The sequence below is a fragment of the Octodon degus genome, unplaced genomic scaffold (assembly GCF_000260255.1).
Source record: "Octodon degus isolate 3935 unplaced genomic scaffold, OctDeg1.0 scaffold00058, whole genome shotgun sequence".
NCBI classification, from domain to species: Eukaryota; Metazoa; Chordata; class Mammalia; order Rodentia; family Octodontidae; genus Octodon; species Octodon degus.
The window spans coordinates 1,936,682-1,964,267 of NW_004524634.1; the positions used below are offsets into that span (position 1 = coordinate 1,936,682).

Here is a 27,586-nt window from a genome sequence, read left to right on the forward strand (position 1 = left end):
TCTCCCTTACCCTCTCTCCCTCTCCCTCTCTCCCTTTCTCCCCTTCTCCCTCTCCCTTTCCCTCTGCCTCTTCCTCTCCCCCTCCCTCTCTCTCTCTCCCTCCACCCACGTCACAGTACCAAGGATCACACTCAGGACTTTGTGCTTCCCAGGAAGGCACTTAAGCCACTGAGCTATCTCCCTGGCCCTTGTAACATTTCTTGAGAGGAAAAATATTTGAAAAAAAAAAAGGCCATGGATATTGGTTAAATCTGAGTAAAGGGTGTCTACTCTGTATTTTTCTGCATGTTTGAAATCTTTTTTAAGTTTCTTTAAAAAATAGGATGATTTCTAGGTCAATGAAATTTGAGTATAATGTGATGGGAAAGGTTAACAAAACTGCACCCCAGTCCTGTGGTGGTATTACCCAGATAAGAAAGCTCAGAAACAGGAGACAAAGAAAATGCTGCCAATGCACAGCCAGGGACTGTGTAGGGTCAGGCAGCTGTCACCCGTGAACATAGGGTACCTGTTCCATGGTCAAAGCCTCATGGGAGGATATTGGTGGTTGCAGGCAGTGGATTTGGAATAATAGGACAAGAGAGATGTACATACAGCAGGGAATTTTAGAGCAATTCTTCAAAACCATTCATTTAACTAATCTTATTTTCCAATTGCGTGCCCTTCAAAGAATACATTCCACTGACTCCACATATCCAGCGCTCAGATGGAAAGAGTTAGGGCTTCACTTCCTGATAAGTGTGGCTACAGAGAGAGGGAGTGGCTCTTAGGTAGTCTCACTAGAGTGAGCCAGGGGATCTGCACTGTACACTGACCCACTCACCCACCTGGGTAAGACTGGTTAGCTCATGTAAGCTTGCTATTCCAGGGGAGCTGCTCTGATCACACACCCTTGCAAGTGTGTAGTATTTTTGTGTTAGTTCTTTTCTACTGAAAAACTAAAGATCCATTTAGCATGCTGACAAATACAGGCCTATGAACCCATGAAGATCTAGACAGTCCGTAGTGTGTCCCATTTACCATGCTTAATAAATGTCCCTCTACTGCTTCTTGGATGTCAGCCATACAACCTCCCCAGGTGAACCCCATTGCCCTGAGAAGAAGAGGAAGGAAGAAGGTTTTCCACGCCCTTCTCTCCTAAGACACCTGTCCCCGTGACTGTTCCCACTGTGCCTGCTTAGGAGAGAAAATGCAAGAAAGGCCTACAAATTTGGTGTCAGTCTACCTGGGTTTCTACCTGGTTTTGCTACTTCCTGTGTGACTTGGGGCAATTATTCACCATCTGTGTGCCTCCAGTTTCCTTGTTTGTAAAATAAAAATAGTATCTACCTTGTGAGGAATCTTCAAAGTAATATCCTTAAAGGCACTTAGAAGAGCCCCAGAGAGCCCCACAAATGTGGGATACAAACTCCCCTGAGACTTGTCATTAATGGAGGAGTGAGGAAGGGAGTCAATTGTTCATAATCTTGTAAGAGCTGCCTCCTCCCAGCGCCCTCTTCCTCCACTGGTTTCCATGGCAATGGTAGCAGATGGAAAAGAATTGCCTGTGCATCTTTCCATCTGCCTGTGAGCAGAGCAGGAAGCTGCCTTTCTCAGCTAGGAATGACCCAGTTTCCTGGAACCCCAAGTTGATGGAGAGCAAAGAAAACATGGTCCCCAGGAGAATTGAGCAAGCACACGGCCTTGAACTGCAAACATGATCACAGTCACATCTGTTTGTTTGCCAACGTCACCGAGGGAGAAAAGGAGGCCTATGGTGTAAACAGAGCTTCAATGATGGTCACTGTGCCCCAAATAACCCAGGCATGGCCCAGTAGCACTTGCAGCTTGCTGCTACTTGCTCTCTTCATGTCCTGATCCACCACGCTCCGGTCTACTCTTCTATAGCATCTTCTAGCTCTGTTCCTTCTAGAAGCTTCTCTACCCACCAACTAAAAAAAAATACACTGGAGCTTTACTGTGGGCTAGAGGACTACACTGCCTGAAGTACTCTGACAAGGTCACATCAAATGCATCTGAATAGTAAGTGACAGCAGCTGGGGGTTATCAGGGACAGTAGCCAGCAACTCTGCCCTTCGATTGCAGATGGCCATTCGGGTTTTGATTAAACTACCCGGTGGCCATGCTGGGGTCAGGAGTCTGGGAGTGGGGGGGGGGCACACAGGCCTCTCTCAGCACCCATTTTTAGGGCTGGGATGACTTTGAGGTGAGGTTTCTCTGTGAGCTAGTTGCCCAGGAAAGCCTCTTCTCACACCCAGTAGGGCCACCACTGTGGACCACAGCCACCCTCAGCACCAGCACTCGGGCCCAGTTCCTCACCTGGAGGACTTGCTCACCTGGATCTCACATGCAGCCTGCAGGTGGAAGACCTTGTAAAATGCCTCCTCCACGGTGTCACCTAAAGCAACCACGCCGTGGTTTCTTAGCACCAGGATCTGCAGAGGAGGAAACAGCCAATGAAACCCCAAGCCTGGGAAAAGTACTTGAGAGACTTTAACCAAGACATCCACTCCAAGAAACTGACGAGGATTTTTTAAAACTGAGACCACCTAGCCTGATGGATTGCTTTGGGCAATGCCTGGGTTTTTAGGCATGGGAGAACTCCTAATTCTGAAAAATGGGTGTGAATGAAATTATTTGATGTCTAATTCAAAGGTCAAACCTCAAAAGCAAACTCTTGCCCCTAATTTGACTAATTTGGGGGTCAAAACTCCAGAGAGTGGTTCTCTGAGAGATGGTTCTCCAGCAATAGGTGAGTCACATCACCTCTTCTGATCTTCAGTGAGGCCTTGCCTTCCAGGTTCAGGATCACATGGTTCTAGGAAAGAGCTGGCCTCCTAATCGTACTCCTCTGCTAGATCAGGATGTAGAATTCTAACCAGTGCTTGCCCTGGCTAATTAGTCAAAGTCTGAAAACTCAGAGCTTTTTACTATTGGTACATTGTTTCTGACCTTGACAGGACCAGGAAGGAGACCAGAAACAGATTCATACCCATAGCACAACTCTCCAAAGGCTAAACATTCCTTCCTGGAAACTTTCCTTGGTTGATTATAGCCTCAAAAACTCTCTGGAGCCAGACAGTGACCCTATGGGATCGAAAACACAGATTCATGTGTCCGACCCATCCCTTCAGAGCCTACCTAGGCTGAGGGCTCGTGGCTTTGAGCACCATCCTCTCTAGCTGCACACAGCTGCAGGTTTTTTCTCTCAAGGGCCAGAGAAATGGAAAGAGACAATGACTCTGACCCACAAACCATATCAGAAACAACAAATGCCCCCTCTTACAATGCTTCATGGACGTGGATACCGTGTCCCTCTCTGAGCATTGCTAGTGACACTTCCGAGGGTGTTGGGAAACAGGGGGGACTTCTCACTAAAGTTAGAGCTGGGGAGATGTGGACTCAGAAAGAGAGTGAGTTGGACAGTGCGTGCCTTGCCAGGATGGCAGCGACCAACCCAGGCTCAATTTTGAAACCCTCCCATATCAATCTTACCATCCCCACATACATGCTATTACAGGCTTAGACTTATACCAAGCAATAATAAAATATAAACATAATAAGTATAATTATATTAATATATGTAAACTCACTAGGAATGTGTACCAGGATCTCAGAGCAGTAACAGAGAATTTTCTCTTTCTTTCTTTTAAAAAAGCTACCTGCAACATTTAAACATTCTCCAAAGAACACATGTCACTTCTGTGATGCTGGTTTTTGACAGTGCTACTCCAGAGAACCCTCCCAGAAAGGCTGAGCCAACCTTGCAGGTGGGTCCAAGGCACTTCTGCAGGTTGACACGATCAGCTTCTTGCTCCATTTCCCCATTGAAGTCATAATAGGCCATGTCCCCCACCAGCAGGGCATTGTGGGAGACAGGCAGGAGGCCCCACTTCATGGCTGACACCTGTAGAGACAGTGGGATGGTGGTTCCTGAAGCCTCTATCCTCCCAGCACTTCTGCCCTTCCCAGGAGCAGCATAGCCAGCTCCTCCCTGAGGTCCATGGAGTTGGAAGAGGATGCAGGAGGTCTTGGCCTCCTCCTCCTCCACCTGCTCAGGCCTGCTTTCATGCAGTGGGCCCTACGGTCTATCAGTGCTGATACCAGGGCACCAGCTGTTAGGATGGCTGCACAGACTGTAAGGAAGGAAGCCACTGAGGCCCTGCTGCTGCTTTGTTCTTGCCTTGCGACTCTGGCAAGAGGCAGGTATGGCTCAGTTTGTACCAGGCCAGGGTGAGCAGGGCCCAGGTTCCTTGGGATGGGTCACTGGAGACCCTCAGCCTTGGTTTTAGCATAGAAATGTCTCCTTGCTCTATTAGAGAAGACCACTAGGAAACCCAAATTTAAGGTCCAGGGGCAGTATACTGGCCAAGAATTAAGGCTGAAACCCACACATCGACCTCTTCTTAAAGCAAAGAGCATGGGAAGGCTTAGCCGGGACCTTGCCCTCCTTCCCTCATGCCTCCCATGGTCCTAAGAGACCCCCGCTCAGCACCAATACATCATCAAGTTAGTCCAATTTGGGAAGTTCTGAGCATCCACAACTGGTGTGTGTCACTGAAAAAAACAACAGCCTGGTCAGAAATCTGTCTACCCTATTCAGTATGTGGTCTGGAGACCTGTAGGATGGGGCGAGGGTTGGGCAATGCCTGAACTTGGGATCTACCAACTGCTGCATAGTATTGTAGGTGCACGTGGAGAAATGACCAGAGACCTTTGGAAGACAACCTACTCCTTGGCCTTTTTCTTTCACCTTCCCCTAGTTGTACATGCTCCTGTCTCCAGTTCTCAACTACTCCAAGCTATAGAAAGTTGGGGCAGGTTTTCTGCCTGCTTGATAGCTTCTATCAGTATTTCTCCTCCAAGGCTGGGCATGGTGATGCACACCTGTAATCCCAACATTTGGGAGGCTGAGGCCAAAAGGTCGCCACAAATTCAAGGCCAGGCTGGATTGCATACTGAGTTCATGGCCATCCTAAACTACATAGAAAGACTCAAGCTGGGCACGGTGGTATATGCCTGTAATCCCAGAACATAGTAGGCTGAGGAAGGAAGATCACTGTGAGTCTGAGACCAGCTTGGGCTACAAAGTGAGCTCAAGGCCAACCTAAACTGCATACAGAGTCTCAAAAAAACAAGAAAGTAAAAAAAAAAAAAAAAAGATGTCACCCAGGACCTGGGCTGTGTATAGAGACAGGTGCAGCCTGCACTCTAAAAGGATTTCACTTAAGTAGAAACTCAGAAGGCGTGGTCCCCTGGGGGTTGCCCCAGCCTGTGTGCGCAGCAGGGTGAAGGATGCAGTGGAAGAAATGTTCCACATCTTACCTTATGTCAAGACCGTGGTAGTTACAAAGAAGACGAGGGGTGCCTACGTTGGGAATGTTCTCCCCTCACCTTGGTCTGACTTATAGAACCTTCTAGACTGTTTTCAGTGAGACTGCTACTGGGGAGAATCTTAGAGAAATGGGCCCCCTGGGTCTGGCCACTGTGCTAGGAGCATTCATAGGACCAGGGGACACCCACTCACCGCTGCTGTGGCCGGTGTGTGCAGGTGGATGATGCACCGCACGTCCGGCCTGGCTGCATAGATGGCCGAGTGCAGACAGAAGCCTGTGGTGTCCACCGGAAAGCAGCTGCTGCCCTTCTCCACCACCTCTCCCAGAATGTTCACCTTGATCTGGACCAGGGAAGAAGAGAGACTTAGAGGAACCAGGCAGGAAGGGGCTCTCATTCCTCTTTGGGCGGGTGGGCCCAGGACTCAGTACCCATGTCCAAGCATTCATTCCGGACACCAGGAGCAGTTGCCAGGCTTGGTGCAGGGCAGCAATCACCTGGGTCCTGGCTTGGGTGAGAGTAGTCTTGAGAGTCACAGGTCACTATGATGTAGCAGGGAAAACGCTAGAGTAGAGTTTCTCAAACCTCACTGAACACATGAATCCCCGAAGGCCCTGTCAATGCAGGTGGCTCATGGGAGAGTGTGAATTTCTAGCAACTTCCCAACTGATACCCACTGTGGTCCACCTTGAGTAGCAAGGAACTATAAGAAACTCATTCCCAGAATTCTCTAGAAGCAAGGAGGAGGAGTTTTTAATCTGACAGACTAGAAGAATCAGAAGCCTTCCCAAAGGAATTTATGGTTCGATGAGCTTTTTCATTTTCTGAAAACTTAAAAATCACACACAAAGACAAAGAGAGCAGTATACTGAACACCCATTTACACATCACCCCGAAGCTAAGTCTGAAAGGGCAAGTGGAAGGAAACCACAGCTCTATAATCTGCTTCTGTCTCCAAGAGATGTATGTGTCATAGCTTAAAAAAAAAAATCACTCTTGGGGCCAGGGAGATGGCTCAGTGGAATAAGTGCTTCCCTGGCAAGCGCAAGGGCCTGAGTTTGATCCCTGGTTCTGGAAAAAAAAAATCACTCCTATGTGCATGTACACACACACACACACACACACACACACACACACACGTGCAAGAAAGAACAAGAAACAGAGCAAAACGGTGCCCGGCAGCAGGCCACAGCAGTCAGCCCCTACCTAACATAAACAGCTTCACAGAAGGCCAGCGTAAGAGGTTACTATGACTGTGATTCAGAAAGGCAAATCACGTCTCAACACAGGCAATACAGGTACAAGTGCACAAAGGAACAACAGCCTCCCTTTCTGGCTAACAGGAGGGAATGTTCCTGCTTCACCAATGTCAGCTACAGCCTCGCTCCATATCCTGGACTCCTGGCCAGAAACTGGTAAAACAGCCAGTCTCAGAGTCACTACTGCATTCTGATAACCGGTGCTCCACAGCCACGTCTCCTCCGAGACCCAAATTGGGGAACTTAGAAAAAAAAATTCTCACAAGGTCCTCCTGACTTTCTTACTAAACATATGCTCCATGGGAAACCATGTAATCTAATTCCCTGATGACAGCTGTTCTCTGCACATTAATACGCTAGATTATAGTTTCTAAAAATCACTACTATGACTTTGGCTCTACAAACTGAAGAACCCAGAGCATAAACTGCCCACCCCTATGCATCCCAGAGAGCCCTAACAGACAAGATGGGGACCAAAGGAAGGAGGTAGACCCTGAGTGGGATAAGGGACATGCTACAGACATCATCTGCCTTGCCAAAGTACCAGTAAGATGTAAAACAAACTGCCTTTGAGCAGTGGTATTATAAGTGAATTTTACAAAATGAACATGACTTCTGTGACCCAATCCCTGAAACTGTAGCAATTCTCCTACCTCCGGCACCTGCATGTCCAGTGGTGGCCTCTGGTTTCTCTGCAGCCTAGCTGTCTACTTCTTCAGATGTGTGGCCAGTCAGAATTTCCTCTCTGGGGTGGTCCCTCTCTAATCTCACGTATTCCTTGTCTCACCCTTGCATATGTGATCTGTTGTCACTCAAGGATCTTGACAGCCTAACGTTTTGTATGGGTTACATATGGCACCTTTGTACAAATAAGAAAACGAACACTCTCTGAGGACAGGCCCAGGGACACAGAATGCTGTGTAAATTCAAAAAAGCCAAATGCCAGGATATCATACAGTACTTGGCGAGTGGGGCGCAGGTTAGCTTTTGCTCTCTCCCTCTTTCTCTCAGCCAGGCTCCTCTGTGCCACACACAAGCTGCACAGCCATACACAGCAGAACTCAGTCTACAACATTTTCTGAGTATCTCATGCCTGTGACTCTCAGCCCTGTATCTTGAAGCTAAATCTTTTGCAACCTTCCAAAGCACTGACTTTCTCCTGGATGTCCAACCAGACTCTCAACCGCGATCCCAATTCCCAATGCTGTGGTGACCAGGCCCAGTGAACATGCAGGACCAAATATTTTTCTTCAGCTTAGTGTAAATGGACTAACCAACTGTCTTGATGTCATTTGGCATCCACTTCTCTGTCAGAGTGATTTTTGCATAGTGGTAACTTGATCATACTTCAGTGATTCCATATGTCCAGCAGAATAAAATTTTAAAATGAGAGGTATTATGATACCTCTCTGGGCACCAGTATCCTTTCACCCCTATAAAGTGACTTTGGCCATCCATGAGGTTGTCCCCTGCCCAGATATTCTACAGCTTGTCATCATGGACTCTGGGCACAAGTCCTTGGACTCTACACTTGCACACATCCTCAGTGTGGCAGCAGTCCCTGGAGTTGTGTCCTTCTCCAGGTGCCTGGGATGGCATAGCAGCCACCTCTGTCCATGCAACTGAGAAGGATTGGGCCCTTTCTGCTTCTAAGACAGTTCTATTGCCTTCCTCCTCCCACCCAGAAATCCTTTTTTATCTAACTACCTTCTAGAAGTCTCCTCCTCACCCACCTAAAAGGGGCGGCTCTGAGAGGGATCCAGAAGCAATCTCTAATGGCCCAGTACCAGATGAATCTTGCAGCGCTTTGGTTCTTGTTCTAACATATCTCCCATCCAAGAAGGGCCCAATGCCTGTCTTCATAGTGCAGTCCTAGGCTTAGCCATCTGGGCTGTCCCTGTTCCTCACCCCTCCTGTTGTGCTTGCTGCCTGCACCTTGCATTTGATACCCTGGACACATAATCCTCTGGGAGCTTAGTTTGTTCCAAGTGTCTTCTCTGCCCCACTCGACTGTGAGTGGCACAAGGGACAGGACAACAGTGGCTACTTTGGAGATGACCCAGCATTGTAGGAGCAGAAGTTCTGCTATTTTGATAAGGAGTGGGCAATTAGATGGTAGGTAGTACTCACCAGGCTGGATGCTGTGACTTCACTGCAGGAAACTCCCTTCGGACTTATCAGGAAGTGGTCCTGCTCCTTGCTGACTCTCAACTGGAGGAGAGAAACACTTTCTCAGGGACAAATAAGGAGCAGGAACATTTTCAAGCACACTGCATTTGAATCTCTTTTCCTGAATTTACTATGCCCAAATCTTCCTCCTCTCTCTCCTTACCATTAAAGGATGAAGAGGACTGGAACTTTATTTGGAGCAGGACAAATAGAACTACAAGAAGAATCTTGAAATCTTTAAGAAAGCCTGAAAGAATCCAAGAGTTCTTGCTCCCTATCCAAAGAGTACCCACTGAGTAGGGTTTCTATTTTAGTGGCCACAATAGTTAGAAATCTTAGAAGAGTTCATTGCCTTTTGGCCAGAGGCCACCAGCAGTGTTATGACCACGCTAAGCGTAAGGAGGTCTCCCTCTGGATTTGGTATACTCCTCACCGTGACATAGGTATCGCTCAACTGGGCCCAGCCGTAGAGGTCCAAGAGTCGGTAGACACTGCTGATCTTGCATCGCATGAGCCGCTCTCCCTTGGCCAGGTTCAGGGAGTCGGCAGTGTGGAGGTCATTGATTGGTGTCATCATGGAGAAGTCTACAGGGGACAGCACGAGGGGCAGCGCTGCTCACTCCAGGCCAGGAGCTTCCTCCAGACCCCCTGCCCCCATTCCTTGTCCTCAGCCTTTCTAAAGCCTCGCTGGCACTATAACTGCACAGGAAGGATTGCTGGGCAGGGAATTCAACGCATGTACCCTTACCCAGTGAAGAAAGCCAAGAGTGGGCATCTGTGCTTAATAAAGTCCTGTGCTATTGTGAATAAAGTGTGGCATTGATTTTGATCAAAACTCATAGCAAGAATCAGGTTCATAGAACGAAGGATTCCTGGAATGCTAAGATGATCATAAACCCTAAAGATGGATATTGAATAGAAGCAATAATAAATTTCTGAGTGGAAATACAGGCATGTCAATTAGTTCTATTAAGGAAGCTACTAATTAGGAGACTGGCCATTAATCAGGTTGTTTATTCCATGTAATACAATTTTTCTGTGATTTGAAAAAAAGGTCAAATAGAAAGCCAAGTCAGCCAGGAAGCAGATCTGTCAACTTCTCCTGTGTTATTTTTAGGAATCATAAATCCCTGAAGTTGAGGCTGGCTAAAGGGCCTGCAGTTTGCAGCAGGCCATGTCTGTTCCTCCTTGCACGCAGACTCCTGCTTATGTGATAGATCTGTTTGGAACTTTTGGAAGGAAGGTGGAAAGAACTTGGAAATAGGCCTACGACTGTTAATAGTTATTCTCAGGACACCCAAAAGCTCTAGGATTTGATGTTCTGTCTATTTCAGTAACATGAAGACCAGGCCTTGGGAAGGGAGAAGAAGGCACCTGAAACTCCATCCCCACACTCAGATTAATCAGTGTCTAGAAACCAACAACAACAACAAAAAAAATCAATAAGAAAGGATTCTAGCTTAAAATGGTATCTGGCAGAGAGCCTCCCGATGCTGCCTCTCCCAGCTCCCCTGCTAAAAACTTTAATGGATTAAAAGCCTCTTTGGAAGCTGTTGGCATCTCTGTAAGCCTCTCTGCTACACGATGTGATACAGGCCCTGCATCAGCCTTGCTGTGAGTTGAAATAATGAGATGGTCTGAAAATGGGAGAGTGGACTAGATGATGCTGGGCCATACCCAGCAAGCACAGCATGCCCTGGACATCCCATGCCAATACAGCAAAAAGGAGGGCACGTCAGAAGCACTGGTCCCCTTCCCTCCATCACACCCTCTGCATCAGTCTCAAAGATGGTCCTCCCGCTCTGCCCTGTGAAGCATCAACTCCAAGAATTACCTCGCCCACAGGACTTAGGGGCAAGAGACAAGAACAGGAGGACTCTACAGCAGTTCCCAATTCCCCACTCTGGGGATCTTAATGTACAAAATATTTATTCTGGCCAACTTCACAAAAGTTAGGATGGCTGGATGCCATGGGTGGGAAGCAGATCTAACTGGGCCATTTATTCAGCGTACCCAAGAAAAGAAAGGACAATATGAAAATCTAACCAACTCCCCTTAAAGTTAATATTGAAGGGCACCCTAACACCAACCCACCCTCTCCTCACTCCCAAATTCTAAGGCAAATGGTGCTAGCTAGAGAATATAAATCTGGGTTGAATGACCCTGGGAATTTCCTGTCCCTGCACGCCTCACCTCTGATACTGTAGGCATGTACTCATCAGATTGCTCTAAATATCCCATCACCTTTCTCCCTGGCAGATGCTGATTAGTGAAGCAAGGAGAATGCTGGTTAGCCCTGTGTGTCCATCGAAAGTAAGGGTTTAAGGACAGAGACATGAAAATAATGACAGACTATGAGGGAGGTGGGAGGCAAAGACCAGAGAACCAGCATAGACAGAATCAGTATTGATACAATAGAAGAAAACTTTTCTGAATTGAAATAAAGATCCATGTATATGAATTTTAAAAACTTGCTACATTTTTACAGCAAAGAAAGTCCATAAAAATTATATGCTTCTGCACAACATTTCTGAAATACATATTTAGGAGAAAAATTCATAATTATTTAGAAAAAAAATCCGATTACCAACAAAAGAACAAAAATAAGTTGCCTCAGATTTCTGTTACAGCCAAACAAGCCCCCCCCCACAAAAAAAAAGCAGAAACCACTGAAGTACCATAAAACAGGTAAAAGTAAGAGAAAGATCAAAAAAAAGATAAATAAAAAGAAACAATAAAAAGAGGAAATAAGTAAAGCCATGCTGTTATGTTGAGCTATGGGGGACTCAGGTCAACAATTTCTGACATTGCCAGTCAAGTGGAAGACCCAATACTATTATGGGCTACTGGAGTCTTTTGAAATATTTTGCTGAGTTCACACACCTATAATATTCAAATGATGGAACTAAACAAAAAAGGGGATACAGATGAATGTCCATTTTGTATCTGTGTATTCAAAGTGGTTAGGATAGATATATAGTTACATTCTCTTAATGAATAGAGGGAATTGTTCTAATGGTGTTTGTAAATAGGATATCATGTCCGCATCTTGTACAGCAAGTAACCACTAGGAAGAATGTATGCAATGTGTTAATTATTGAAACTGTCCTACCAATTTGATTTGAAACTGTCTCACTGCTATTTGTTTCTCAATAAAATTATGGAAAAAAATTTAAAAAATTTAAAAATAAATAAATAAATATGAAAAAAAGGGAAATAATGTTGTTAGCAAAGTAGAATTGGGCAAAACAATACTCTCCTGGACAAAGTTATTTAGAAAATCACTTTATACAGATTAAAGGTGCAATCCACAATGAAATTATAGCAATCAAAACTAAAGTGGAAATAGGGTCATGCTCCCAGCCAGGAAGGGTGCTTGTTCTTCTCACATGCTAATAAACACATGCTTTGGATAGTATTTCAGCAAGATATATAAGGCAAAAATCATCATAAATACAAAGAGAAATGAACAGACGCCAAACACAGTGGAAGACAACATAATTTTCATTTTTAAAAACAACCAAATGAAAATGGAAATATAGAATAAATAATATGTTCTAGAGATTGTCTGCAACTATATATAATTCAAAAATAATATTATTTGGCCACAAATAAACCTCAAAAAATCCTCCAAAATAGAAATTGAAAAGGATATGTTTTCTGAACATAATGCAATAAAGTCTGTTATTAGTAACAAATCTTTCAAAGAATATGCATTTAGCCATTTAAAAATGAGAAAATAGGGGCCGGGGAGATGGCTCAGTGTGCTTCCCTGGCAAGTGCAAGGGCCTGAGTTCAATCCCCGGCTCTGCAAAAAATAAAAAAAATAAAAATAAAAATGAGAAAATATACTCTCTGGCAGCTCTTAAAAAAACAAAAATAAGGGAACTTGTGGGTTAGCTCAGTTGTTTAAAGTGCCTGCTTGGGCAAACCCAGTCAGGCGCAGTGAACCATGGTTCAATCCCCAGCTCCACATGCCTCACCAGACCCACCCTTAAGGCAGCCTGAGCAAGCCAAAAAACTAAATAAATAAATAAATAAATAGGCTTTGGGAATAGCTCAGTGGCAGAGCACCGTGTGCAAGGTGCTGGGTTCAATCCTAGCAATTAAATAAATAAAGTCAAAATAGCAACTGAAAACTATCCCAAAATGAACAATAATGAAATAATTGTGCTAAAATTCATAGGCACATTTGCTTTATATGAAAATAAGCAAAATTTAATTTATTCTAGTCTAGAAAAAAATACAAAGAACACAGCAAGCAAATGAAAAGTTATTGGAAAGAATTAATAAATACAGAAACAAAATTAAAAATTAGAGATCAGGAAAAATAGTAGAACCAATAAGTGAATCCAAGAATTGGTGTATGTGAGAAGATCTATGAATAAACAAATATCTGAATACATAAGAATAGAAAAAAGGGAAATATACAGGAGCAGGAATAAGAATGGGACAGCATTTCATCCACAGCATAAAACTTAAATGAAGAAAACGAAGTAAGTCACCTTAACAATTTAAAAAAATAAAATTAATTATTTCAGATCAATTATATGAACAAAAAATAAAAATAAATTATATGAACAAAATTTACCGAAGAAACAGCAAAATACGTTTTTTAAAAACTCTAGATGAAACTGAAGAGAAATTATCAAAGATTTCTAATAATATTTGAGTTCTAGATGGTTTTGTAAGTGAATAATACATCTTCAAGAAAGAGACTTCCTATGTTATTAAACTCCATGAAGACAAAAAGAAAGGTAGGATTACCCTAATGGATATTATAAAATTATAGCCTTAACACTAGTACTAGATGCAGACTGCCCAAGACTGAACTGCTAACCAACCTTGAGTGTGAACATGGGCTCCAAAATTCATAACTTTCTAGCAAATCAAATCCAGGAGAGCATTTTTAAAAGATTGTATCAAGACCAGAAATTTATTTCAGAAATGTGAAAAAGAGAGATCAATATTCAGGGTTCTATTACTCTAACTCATCACAACAATTGTTCAAGGAAAGAAAAATCGATAATGCCCGAAATGCATTTTATAACATTTAAAATCTATTTCTGAGAAAGACCTATAATGAGCAACAATAAAAAGATATTTCCTGAACACAATAAAAAATAATGATCTCAAATTCTGTGGTAAAAGTATTTCCATTAAAGTCAGAAACCAGACAAGGGTGATTACCCTCTAATACATTATTAAACAGTGTTCTGAAAGTGCTAACAGATAAAATGAGAAAACTGGAAAAAATCATGTAATCATGAGGCTAAATGATCATGAATTTTCAGATTATATGATTTTCCATAAAAATTCAAGAGAATTTATATAAATATATAGGTAAATCCAGGATGAAAATCGAGCAGAAAAAGATTCACTTAAAATAACAAAGCTACATAAGATTTCGTAGATAAACTTAAGACCACAGTGACTACATAAAAATAACTACCGACCTTTTCTAATAGGCATTAAAGAAGACTTAAACATCCCTCATTTCTGAAAATATTTAAAATTCATTTATGCAGATATGCTTAAAGTACTTCCCATGTATCAGAGACTATTCTAAGTGCAGGATACTATTATAGGAAATAGTATGAAATGTATAAATTTCTAGAATCAAACATACAAATTTCTCCCATGGAGCTTATATTCTAAGATTACAAATCAATGCATTTAATACAATCCCAACCAAACTCACAAAAGGATTTGTTAAGGTAGATGTGGGTGGAGCTTGAAAATAATTCTAAAATTATTTTAAAGAATGAACTTGGACAAACAATTCAAGTAATTGATCATGTTTGTCCCATCAGATAATAAAACATGGAGAAGGTGCCTCTGAGCATGCGTGCAAAACAACCCACAAAAAATAATTATAGGGCTGGAGAGATGGCTCAGTGGTCTAAAGCACCTACTTGGAACAAGCTTGGCAAAGCACAGGGACCAAGGTTCGATCCCCCAGCACCACATGGTGGGCTGAGCTGGCCACACACACACACACACACACACACACACACACACTAAATGTTAAAATAAAAAAAATAATAACAATAATAATTATAGATTCCACTATATGGAAATCAAAGAACTTGACAAGGCAGAAAGGAAGAAAAACACACTGTGAGAACATTAAACAGCACAGGAAAATTAGAAAGACAACTGCAATATATTGGAAATATAATAGGGAAATAGTGTTAATTTATAGATTTGAAAATGTATAAGAAAAACATAGTAACAGGAAAGTTGGCATAGGGTGTGCACAAGTACTTTACTACAAAAGAAAACCATATCCAACATGTATATAAGCATGTGTAATAAATCAGTGTCATTTATAATGAAATAAATGAATGTTAAAATTCAAATAATAGGGTCAGCCAACTAGCTCAGCAGATTAAAGTGCCTGTAAGCAGGCGCAGGGGCCAACAGTTCCATCCCTGGGCCTGCCGTGCTGCCCTGCCCCCAGGGCGTGCTGAGATGACAATTGAGACTGGGTGTGGTGGTGCACACTTATAATCCCAGCTCTTGGGAGGCTGTAAACAGGTGGATCACTACAAGTCTGATCTAGTAGTGAGACCCTGAACACCCTGTAGACCCTTCCCTAAAATACAAAAAATAAATAAATAAATAAAAATTCAAACAATAAAAAATAAACTGAAAAAAGTAAAACAAAATAAAACTGTGTAATCTGAAACCTGAGGAGGACAAGACACATCATAGGATACTCTACACATCAGGGTGGAGGAATGGGCCATGTCAGTGCTGGGGACGTAAACTGGCTCCATTGTTCTCGAGGATGGCGAAAGAACCCAACTGGCTATTATGCATGAAAGTCTTTCAAATATGATCTAGCAGTTCTATTCTTTGTTATTTATCTTAAGAAAATAGTAATAGATAAAGTCACAGGTTTATTTAACAGGATGTTTACTGCATTTTTTGTAGTAGCAAAAAGGTGAAAACAATCTAAAAGTCCAATAATGAAAAATTCATTCAATAGCATTTATCTACTAAAAATTGCAGAATCACATTTTATTGGGTGAAAAACCAGTTAACATGCTATTAAAATTTTATATAATGTGATTTTATTTTTTGCATAATCTATCTACATTAAGTGAAAAGGGTTGAAAGGATATACACTAAAATATTGATAATAGTAATTTTCAGGTCTTAAGAATCCTGATTATTTCCTAGTTTTCAACCATCATCCTATATCAATCATGTTGAGGGGCAGCTGTTTGGATGTTTGTTTTAAAGGATGCTGTGGACAGAGCTGTACAGCCTAAAAAAGTAGCTCATGCAAAGCCTTGTGTCTTCTTGGTGCTCATCCATGAATCAAGCTGGCCTATCCAGAGCACCATGGACACACTTGTTCTGATGGCTTCTTTTCATCCCCTAAAGTCACCTCCACCCCTCCCACTCCTGGCATCAAGGATAATTCTTCTGTGGGTCTTTAATTTGCTGCAACATCAAAAGTAAAGCCAGCCACCTCCCTGGCTTCTGCTGCGATCCCCCAGGCCTGCTAATGAAACGGCACACTGGCACACTCGTACTGTCGCCTGGCAACCAGCTTCTGGCTGCTCCTTTCTCTCCTCCTCACCCCACCCATCTTTGTCGCTCCTGGCAGCTCCCCAGGCACCTACTTACTCATGGAAGATGTTGGGAAGACTGCGTGGGAGGTGCTGGCCATGAAGTCCGCAATCTGTCGCAAGGCCCAGATGTTGGAGGAGTTGTTCCCCTTCTTCATCTGCTCCTGGATCAGGCCTTCCAGCTCCTCCCTGAAAGACTGAAGCAGGCCCAGAGGTGCTGGTCCCCCCAGAGCATCTCACACAGGAAACTGAGGGACTCACCGCTGCTGACTGACAAGCTCACCCAGTGCCCGCTCCCAGCCCTGGGGTCAGCTAGCCCAGTTCTTGGGCTTCCTGGGCTCCAGAGGCAACTCCACTAGGACAGCAGGAGCCTTTCCAGATCGCTGTGAGGGGCCCTAAGAGGAGATGCTCGTGTATCCTGTGTGCTGGGGATGGGCAGATCTAGATCCCAGGTCCTTCCTGTATGCATGTAATGGGCAAGACACACCCTCCCTTCCACCCCATCAGACTTGGCAGGACTTCACTTTAGCAATTAAGGGCATGTTTAAAGCAGAACTGAGTGAGAAAGCACGCCACCTTCCCTCTCCATTAGCATGCCTGTGGGTCTTCTGGGCCTGTTTCCAGGTATGCTTAATAAAGGGATAGGAGGAAAAGCAGATGGACCTGATGACCTCTGAGGTGGCTTCCACTTTGAATGCCCTAAGGCTAGCTTTTCAGAGCACATGGCATACACAGGGCATCTCGCCCACCAGGTGGCAGTAGGAAACACTTGAAGGAAATAGGGAGCTGCTTAATCCTATAAAAAGGTCAGAGGAAGCAGAATTCCTGCAGTCCCTACTCCTGCCTGGGGCCCCAAAACTTAGGCTGGTGCTGTTTAACCCTGCCACCCCTTCCAGCCACACTCGTGGGATCTTCTCAGGGACTCCTCAGCCCAATGCTTTTAGTGCCTACTATTCTCTAGACTCCCCACACAATGCCACCAAGGCCTCAGGCTGGCTCCCCCTGTGGGCCTGACCACTCACCATGCTCTCAGTCAGGGTATCACTCAGCCCACACTGGTGTCCTGCCTTCCTGAAGCGGGGCACACAGGGTGGGGGTGGGGTCACAAGAGTGAAGCAGAGCAGAGCCTTCGGTCACATCTGCCTGCTAAGTACTGGAGCACAATCCCCGCCTGTCCCTAGCTTGCTGACCCTTAGCATCACCTGCTATTCCGAAGAAGCCCCAGCGCCGTCTGGCCTCCCCTCACCTTCCTGTCCCCTAGCCTTTCTCCCCATGGGAGCACACGCAGCACCTCCCACTCCAGGGTGCGTCAGACAGCCTGTCCTCCTGCATACACCGTCTTCAGAGAGCTAGGAGACCCCAGCTTGGCCTCCTGTCCTTTGCTCCTGTCCCTGAATCCCTGCCCTCTAAGTACTCCATGCTCCCCATCTCCGGGGCTTTCCAGGGGCCCTCCTCAGCCTTATTGGCTACAAGCTGAGTTCAGTAGAGGGCGCCCTAAAGCTTTCCTTGGAGGCTGCGCTTTGGTGGGGAAAGAAGACTGGAAACTGAGACCCTGAGGGCCAGGGGCTCTGAGGCAGCTTTCCAGCTCCTCTCCCTCTCTCTGGGACACGCTGTCTGCGCGCTACCCACTTCTGCCATCCACTAGCGATAAACATCGCGTGGCAGGCCAGAGGCGCTTGATTCTAATCAGCCCCAACCCTGCGCAGAGAAGATAGCGACGCGTCTGCAGCTGGGTGGGACCTACTCACAGGGCTCTGCAGGATCATGGTGACGCGCTTCTTCTGCTCCATGAGGTTGAAGTCCTGCCGCAGGTCGGCAGCCCGGTTGCGAAGGCGCAGGTACTCGGGGTCCTCCTCCGAGAAGCGGTCAAAGTAGGGCTGCCCACGTGGGGGCGGCGGTGAGGCGGCCTCAGGGACTGTGTCTTCGCTCATTTTCCCACTAAGGTTGTGATGGATGGCCCCCGGAACGCTGCAGAGGAGGGACAGGATGGATTAGGGCAGGTTGGTCCTCAAAGGTGGACCCACACTTCAAAAGCAGAAGGAGGATTAGATTCACCTCAGGCTGTGACCAGCCGAGTGTGTGAGAAACAGTGGTGGCCAGAGGCAGGACGCAGCCCCTGTGCCAACAGATAGGGGGCGCTGTCATATGTCAGGCTGAGTGAAAAACGGACCAGGATTAACCGGTTACCCTGGGGTTGCCTTGGAGAGTTTCCCAGTGGAAGCACGACTTGCAACACTTTCGGAGCAGAAACAATTTAGTGGAGTCAGTATGTCACCTAAGTAGCAAGTAGGCAGGATAAGTCACTTGCTTAGCATGTCCCAGTCCCTGGATTATATTCCCAGCATGGCTACATAAGTGTAAATACATAAATGCATAAAATGTAAATCCTCTTGTAATCATCCTCAAAAAATATAGTGGGGAAATTTGCATACAAGTATCTTTAGTAAAACGTGGGAAACACTTTGCTTAGTGCCTGACCCCTGGAAAGGAACTATTGGTTCCTTTTGTTTTTTGTTCTTTTGTTTTTTGTTTTTTTGTAAAATATGGCTTAATGTAGAATCCAATTCTTACCAAATTTAAAAGAAGTACACAATTTGTATTAAAGAAAAAGTTATTTTCCCAACCCCCTCCCCCCGCAAATGTATACTGAGAACAAAGAATTAATACAATGTGAAGGGAGACATGTGGCCAGACGCTCAGAGTCCCACACACTGGGACCTGGGCCTACAGTGGAGACCATCGTGCTATATCCTTTTTCTGCTCAAGCACACTTGTTCAAATGCATACATGGAGAACAAAAGAATGTTGCTCTACCGGAGCTCATCTGAGGAGTCAGACTGCAACTTCAGCCTTCACTTCCTGGCAGTGAGACTTCGGCCAAGCCAGCCTCCTTCACCTGTCAGCTCTGCTAGCTCTTAAGATTGTGGCATGCACCTCACCACTCTGTGTTTCATCTTGCTGGCTGGTCCTCTTTTAGCAAAAGAAGATGTGAACTTTGAGTGAGCCATAATTAGCTTTTGAACTTAAGGAGAAAGAATATTAAAAGGGGTAGGGACTCTGAGTGCCCATCCTTACTCTGCCACCCCTCTGCTCCTCTTTGAGTTCCCATTGATGAGAAGAAGGAGTGCCATGACATTCTCTGGGAGAATGCTCCTGACCTCCCAGGTCCTGATCTGCAATTGACCTTGGCTGACCAGTCTTGCTGACCTGGCCCCCTCCAGTCTTGCTTCAGCAGCCCCATGAGCCTCAGCCACAACTTTCATTTCAGCCTCATTACAAAGGTGTGGGGGGCATTCTCCTTGTGCCTGGGACCTCTTCTTTTGTCCTGTCAGGACTCTACCCTTTACCTTTATAGTCTCTGGGTGATGTGTGTAGAGGATAATGGTATGGATTAACCCAGAGAAGATAAGTGGGAGTCCATCCTATCAGCCTAGGAAAACCAGCTGGCTTGTTGCGGTCACTGTTTACACACTTCCTTTCAGGGAAATGGAATAGCAAGCTCAGGAGAAGGCATATGGACAGAGTGCCTCAAGGGTTTCATGATGGCTTGAACCCATGCCAAGAATGCTGCTTCTCATCCTTGGTTACACATTGCCACCACCAGGGGGACTTTAAATTGTTGAAATACTCTTTATTTTGTTTATTTGTTTGTTTTTGGCAGAACCGGGGATTGAACTCAGGCACCTGTGCTTGCCAGGCCAAGTGCTTATTCTACTGAGCCATCTCCCCGACCTGGGACTTTAAATTGTTGATGCCAGAGGTTCTCATATAATTAGTCTAGAGAGTGACCAGGACATTAGGATTTTTAAAAACTCCCTAGGTGTTGCTAAACAACAACCAGGGTTGAAAGATTACAGGCTACATGTCAATGGTTATAACACGTAATATCATGCCCACTCCAGGAGATGGCTAATTTTAGCATGCCAAACAAAGGTGGCATGGACCCACATGTTTCTGAACTCATGTCATATCATGCCACTTCCCATGCCTGTCCAGGCCCACTCAAACCATCTCCTGCCATGGTACATTTGGTCTGGGCTGCATATGCCCCCATGATTTGCTTTGGCAAGTCCAACAAACTGTGGCCCCTGTTCTTAGTTCTTTCACTAATGTGTCATCTCCTTATGAGAGCCCTTAGCAGATCTCCCACAACCAGCATTACCTTCATTGGTCATGTTGATGAGATACTTGGCAACAAAAGACAGGAGTGACAGTAGTGGGCAGAGTCTGCTGTGAGAGGTGAGCCCCCCCAAGAAATTCTCTAAAGAAGATTTTAAAATAGAGTTGGCAGTTTGATAGAACAAAACTGCAGGCTGCACTTAGAGACATTTAAATTCAGACTCTTTCTTCGTCTAAATGGAAAAAGTGTTTAGATCCATACAGGATGTTTCTGGTAGAATTTGCTTGGGCTAGAAATCATGGGCCAGAAATCTTGCCTCAGTTCTGTCACTTGATACCTGCATGAGCTTGGGCAAGTCATTTCCCTTCTCTGGATCTCAGTTTGTACATCTCTAAGTGAGGGAGTGACAAGGATCTCTGGGGTTTCTTTCCAGCTCTGATACTGTACAGCTCATCCTAGCTAGTGACAATGTAGAAAAGGCAGAAGGGTGGAGGATCTGGGTTTCCCAGGAAGGATCTACCTGCATCTCCTGGTGCCTGTTCCTCAAGCCAATTGCTAAAAAAGAAACACCTGCAAAGAACATAGATGAGTAACTGACTGCGGCCCATGGCCCCAAGTCAATCTGTAAGCTTGGGATCAGTTGAGAATACTATATCTTCATTATTCCCACCCAGCTTCATGCCTGGACCTGGAGCATAAGAAGAGACTGCAAGGTCAAATACAAGTGCACTGTACCTCAGCCACACAGACATGTGGTCACCACCCAGATTTTCCTGGCAGGCAGAGCTGCAAACCAAAATCCTTCTACTGCATCACCCCACTCAACCCCATCACTGCTCAGTTCAGTGACTCATCATGTCAAATAATTCCCCTTGACACTTTCAATGCCCTGAGCCTTGGATATTATTTTTAAATTAGCAAATAGCATCCCCCACACCATGAATACTAGATGTGAGCTTGGAGATGTGAGATCCCTGGTTCCTTCCAGGCCCTCCAGCTACCAAATGCTAATCTTCTCTGGAACAGGGATTGTTTGGGCAGCACTGTCTGGTACAGAGCCTTCCTAGCCTCAGTTATTTCCATCCAGGCAGGAATAGGTGGTCTTCTTCCCTTTCCTGTAGAGAAGTTGCACTTCCCAGGAGTGGGATGTGAAGGCTGTGAAGCAGCTCACCCTTCCCTGAAACAGGAGGAGCCAAGAAGTCCCAAGCCTGAGGAGAGAGGAGCCTATGCTACTATGTCCCTGGTCCCCTGCCTGCTTAGATCCTAGCCCCACAGAGCTGCTCCTGAGGTGCTCCTGTGGGCATGGTGTAAGGTGGGACACTGACTCCATCAGCTCGACAGCAGGGGCCAGGGCAGACCCTCTGACTTTGTGAACCAGCGGCATCTTTTGTGATCATTCTCTTCACACAATGGATCAAGTGCTCCACAAAGAATCAACATTATGTACAGATAGCTTAATGATCAAAGGCATAGACTCTGCAACAAGAACTTCCTGGCTTCCAATCTCAGCTACGCCCACGATGAGCTGTGTAATCTTGGGCCGTTAACCTAACTGTTCCTCAGCTTCCTCATATTACATAGCAGTGATAACTTAACTGCTCCAAAAGGTGGCTGTAAGAACCATCAAAATGAATGTACATGAAGTACTTAAAACGGACTGGAGTTAGCAAGTGCTGGCCCATGCTACGTGTCACATAGGTGTCACTTAGAAGCCAGAACCACTTTAGCATTAGGAGCTTGAGTAATAAGACTTGTGAGTCAATGGTAAACAGGTGTCCACTAAATACCTGTAATTATGTACTTCAGTCCAAAAAACTAATTCAGTCATGAGCTATACTAACAAAAGGAGAACAACTGGGAAAAGACTGAGGAAAATGCCTAATTTTTTGCTAATGGGAACATGTCAACCTGGAGATGACAAGGAAGAGGCTAAGTAGGAGGAAGAAGATCAGAGCCCAGGGGCTGGTAGGCCAGGTGTGATGGGAAAGAAAGAATTAACTTGGTTTTGTCCCCAGTTCCTGGTGCAGAGCTTCAAATACCCTTAGGATCTTTTCCATATGGTGAAATAGTAAGAATATCTTTTGTTATTCATAATGAGCCCCTTTTAATCTAACCTGAGTTTATGCTAATAAGGTGACTCAGACTAGGCCCTAAGATGGCTAAAGGGAGTCTGATCAGAAAGCTCAAGTGCAAAAAAAAAGAAAAAAGAAAGCTCAAGTGCAAAAAAAAGAAAGAAAGAAAGAAAGAAAGAAAGAAAGAAAGAAAGAAAGAAAGAAAGAAAGAAAGAAAGAAAAAAGAAAGTGCAAGTGCTTGATTAGCAGGTTGGAGCTTCAGTCCAAGGAGGGACAGGGGCTGGAGGCTGAGTTCAATTAAAGGGTGTAATGTTTGATGCATTGCATTAACTTGAAAAGTTTACAAGCCTAACTAAGTAACACAGAAGTTCTATATCCTAGAGTGTAGAGGACACGCCCTAGGGCAGCTGTTGGAATGGTTGATTCATTGTGCCAATTTTTTTTTGTGCCAGAGAATTGAATTCAGGACTTTGAGTTTGCCAGGCTGGTGCTATATCACTAGACTATATCCCCAGCCCCTCATTGTGTCAGTTTGAGAAGTTCAGAAGTTTAAGTGAGTCAGCAGGGGGCCAGGGTCCTACTAGGCAAATGTCCTGAGCCTGTGTGAGAGGATGGCCTGGAGATGGTGTGCGTGCTCCCTGCCTTAAGGTGGGTAGCCTGCTTACAATATAAGGGAGGAAAAGAGGCTTGCTTCCTACCCTTTCTTTTTTTGCTCTTCTTGCTTTGCTGTCTTCCACAACCTTGAACTGTTGCCCCACTGCCATGCAACTCTGCTTTGGAGCCAGCTGATTGTGGACCAAAAGCTCTACAGGCTGTAAGCTACCTAAACCTTTCCTTCCTTAGCTTTGGGTGTTGGGTACTTGTCCCAGCAACAAGAGAAAACTTACTAAGACAAAGGGCAAATGATTTACTCAACTGTGCTTTTGATAAAATAAGCCCCCTGACTTAGAGAAACAAAAATCAAAACCTTTGGACGCTCAAGCTTTGGGAGGTTTCCTGATTGTGAACACACACGTTGGGAGGGTGATAAACTCAGATACCACAAGGAGAGGGCATGGAGCTCTGTGTCCCCACTCCTGCGCAGACCTTGCCCTATGCAACTCTTGCATCTACTGCTTCTGATTTAGAGTTCTATAATAAAACCATGATGCAGCAATTTTAGTATCTTCTCAGGGCCCTTCTAATGAATTGTGGAACCTGAGGAGAAGTCCCAGGAATCCCCAACTTGCCAAGTCAGACGGGAAGTGCAAAGGGCCTGGGGATCCCATTTGTGGCTGCTGTCTGAAGTGGAAGCAGTCTTGGTGACCTTGTCCTTTAACTGTGGTCATTAATTAGTGGGCCACTGAACTCAGACATGCAGTTGTTCAATTGAATTAAATTGTCAGACAACCAGTTGGTGACAGAGAATTGGTGACAGACTAGCACCCAGCAATTTCTATTCAGTGTCTATTTTCACTCCCAGGACCACTCTATGGCAGACATTATTGTCCAAGTTTTTCGCATAAAGAAACTGAGCCTCAGAGAGGCTAACTAACCTTTCCCCAAATCACACATGCATCAGTGGGCTGCCCCAGGACTGCCTGTGGCCTCAGACTCTCACCTTTCCACTCTATGACACTGTCCCTGAATATCAGTTGGGCTGTCTTGTAGGAGAGGGAATTGGCTGATTCCCTAGACTCTCAGGGACCAGAATTAGGGAGCCAGGTGGTCCCTGCAGACAGGTGGATTTTCCTGAGGGCATAAAGAACATTCTGACGACAGCAGCACCTCAGTAGCAGGAAGATGGGACAGCTGCCTTCTCAGGAAGTGAGCTCCCTACTGGAGTCACAGCGTTGCAGGCTGCAGAGGGGCTTCTGCCCTTGTCGGGGATGGGACAGGGATAGGGGAGGGAAAGCTAGCACCTAGGACCTCCAGTGTCTGGCACATTCTTCTTGCAGCTCTTGTGTGAGCAAGCTGGGTGCATTTGGGCCAATGCCCTGAGTGGCTGGAAGCTCATCTTTGTCTGATGGGTCCATTGCAAAATGTGTGTCACCCCTATCACCTCTAAAAGCTAAGACGACTTACCTGGAGGCTACCCCAAGCTTTGCGAAGGGTCTGTCTTCTCAGCGCTGGCTCTGCACCCTGTACTCTACTCTCAGGGTACCAGCTGCATCTATACAACCTCAGCCATCCAGGTGGAAACTGGGAAATGAAACACAAACACAGCAAACATTGGGATGTTGTTTGTAGCACTATGCCCCTGCTTGATCCAACTTACTTCATAAACTGTTGGTAAAATATTTAAAGTGACGTTCAAGTGATCGCTTTTTATATTTTTTCCATAATTTTATTGAGAAACAAATAGCAATGAGACAGCTTCAAACCAAATTGGTAGGACAAATTCAATAATTAACACATTGCATACATTCTTCCTAGTGGTTAACTGCTGTACAAGATGCGGACATGATACCCTATTTACAAACACTACTTGAACAAATCCCTCTATTCATTAAGAGAATGTAACTATATATCTATCCTAACCATTTTAAATACACAGATACAAAACGGACATTTATCTGTATCCCCTTTTTTCATTAAGTTCCGTTATTTGAATATTATAGGTGTGTTAACTCAGCAAAATATTCTAAAAGAGTCCAGTAGTACATAATAGTATTGGGTCTTCTGCTTCACTGGCAATGTCAGAAATTTTTGACCTGAGTCCCCTACAGCTCAACATAACAGCACAGCTTTACTTCTTATACTTCGTTTTTATATCAAAGGGATATATATGTGTGCCTATGTTTATAGCAGCACAATTTGTGATAGCCAAATCTTGGAAACAACCAAGATGCCCATCACCTGAGGAATGGTTGAAAAAGATGTGGTATTTTTACACAATGGAGTATTACTCAGCTATAAAGAATGATAAACGCTTTTTATATTTAAAAAAAAAAACAGATCTATAAAAAGGAAAAGAAAGTGTTGTTCTCTTTACCATTGGGATGGAAATCCCTTCTCACCAGAAAACCGGCCATTTCCTCTGCCAAATGCTGGCTGGTGAGGCCTCGAAGGAAAAAGGCAGCTCTGAGGTAGAAGGAGATTTGGGATTCCTGGTGGAGCCCAGGGTAAGATCACTTCCCGGAACCCCTCTCCAAAACACCTCACTGTCACCTACAAAACTCATAGACAGTGCAGCCCTCAAGGCAGAAATAGCCTAAAAAGATAACACCCTAGGCAAGTTGGAGAACCTCAGGTCTACATGGTCTTGAATTAGTGAATTCAAAACCACTTCCCCTAGATCTCAAGAGAAGAAAGTGCCCTCCAGTTAATACCTGGGTAGAAGGCCATAGAGTACTCCTAAAGAAGGAATGTAATGTTGCCATCTTATAAATATGGGCAATTTACTTCTCTAAAAATCCTGGTGAGTAAAGTCTTCAAAAGATTAATCATCAGAGTGTTTAAGCACGCACACAAGAGTAAGTCTTCCAGAGGTGCGGGGGCTGTCTGGCTCAGGACTGGCAGCATCCCTGACTGTCCCCTTGCCCCCTGACATAGCTTTGGCTCAGTTCATCTCCATCCCCGCCCTGATAACTGCCCCTAATAGAACCATCTAGAGATAACTGTCCCACCCATGAGGGATGACGTGTGGACTTAGAAGGTACAACATTCCTGGGAGAGTTCTGGACAGCTACATGCCACTAAGGCACAGCCTCATCCTCAACCCAGCCAGCAGGCCCGGGCTCAGCATGTCAGTTCCTGGAGGTCCCAGAGGCACTGAAAACTGCTTCCGGGAGCAAGACTCTGCGGCTGGCATGTTTAGCACTCTCTGCATCCCTTCCAGGGAAATGAACTCACAGCTACCACTTGATGCTGCTTCTGTCCAGTGCCCACCAATACAGGAGCCCTCCTTTCCTTCCAGGGCCGACTGACTGCAATCCCAGACCTCACTGCCCCCCCCCAGCTTATAGCAGTCCTGCACCCAGGTAAGTTGTATTGCTTCAAGCACCAGCTTCCTTCTTGGCCCAGTGCCCAGCCACAGAAGGGCCTGGGTCTATAATCAGCTAAAATCTGAACTGTTAGATCATAAGCTTTTTTTTTTCTTTTTTAAAGGGGTCTCACTTTGTAGTTCAGGCTGGCCTTAAAGTCCTTATGTAGCCCAGGCTGTCCTCGAACTCAGCTGCCCTCGAACTCACAGCAATCTTCCTGCCTCAGCTTCCTGAGAGCTGGGATCATAGGTGTGCACCACCACATCGAGCAAAAAACAGTGACAGAATTTATCCTTTGTCTCCAGATATGACATTTGTCATTCATGTAGGAAGGCAGATATCTGTGTCTTAGATGAGCAAAATAGTTCCTTGAAGAAAATAATCCCCATTTCATTCTCTATCAGTATTGAAATTCCACTGCAAGGCCTCCATTCCTGGGGCTATGGTGTTACCCACTGACTGAAATGCAGATGCCCCTGAGAGATACTGGGGGAAAGCTGTTGTTACTGTGAACCATGGCAGCAAACTGTCAAATATCTCATGGCAGAGTCAGGCTGAGCTGAGCCAGCATAGGCATCAGCAAGTTTTAACGAGGGACAGGGAAGAGAGAGAGGCCCTATTCCAGCACTACCCAGGAGGGCCCCTGTTTGTGGACAGGGCTGATGCTCTGGGGACTTTGGATGACAGTGGCCTAGGAGAACCCTCAGAGCCTGACTAGTGGTGGCAGCAAGCCAGCATAACCCCAGCACGTGCCTTGAGAACCACCTGCCAGCCTTGGCAGAGCTGAGAAGCGAGGTGCACGTGAGCTGTCGTGAGAAAAGGATCCTGGGTAGTTCAGAAAGCATGAGGCAAACAGTTCCTTGTGGCCTCCTGCTCTCAGTTTGCTGCCAGTGTGGGCTGTGAGGTGGGAAGAGCCAGAGAGAGACTTCGGTCCTTGGCTGCCCACCAGACTATGAAGCGTCTGCCCACCTGCCTATCCCACAGCTGTCTTATTTTTCTTTAAATAATTTTATTGAGAAACAAATACCAATGAGATAGTTTCACAACCGATTACTAGCACAATTTTCAATAATTAACACATTGC

The 27,586-nt window shown here is 45.1% G+C and overlaps 1 protein-coding gene and 1 pseudogene across 1 annotated transcript in view; one reads left to right on the forward strand and one right to left on the reverse strand.

The window, feature by feature from the left end:
* The window catches only part of Add2 (adducin 2), a 44,590-nt gene extending 19,915 nt beyond the window's left edge, over positions 1 to 24,675 (reverse strand). Inside the window, exons 1-8 of the mRNA XM_004634056.3 lie at positions 24,602 to 24,675; positions 18,094 to 18,313; positions 16,404 to 16,542; positions 9,196 to 9,347; positions 8,724 to 8,804; positions 5,528 to 5,677; positions 3,764 to 3,907; positions 2,337 to 2,435 (exon numbers count right to left, since the gene is read on the reverse strand). Coding sequence (XP_004634113.1) covers positions 2,337 to 2,435; positions 3,764 to 3,907; positions 5,528 to 5,677; positions 8,724 to 8,804; positions 9,196 to 9,347; positions 16,404 to 16,542; positions 18,094 to 18,276 — 948 coding nt within the window. The 5' untranslated portion in view covers positions 18,277 to 18,313; positions 24,602 to 24,675. The remainder of the gene's footprint in view (positions 1 to 2,336; positions 2,436 to 3,763; positions 3,908 to 5,527; positions 5,678 to 8,723; positions 8,805 to 9,195; positions 9,348 to 16,403; positions 16,543 to 18,093; positions 18,314 to 24,601) is intronic.
* Positions 19,133 to 27,586, forward strand: part of LOC101592687 — a 59,778-nt pseudogene continuing 51,324 nt past the window's right edge.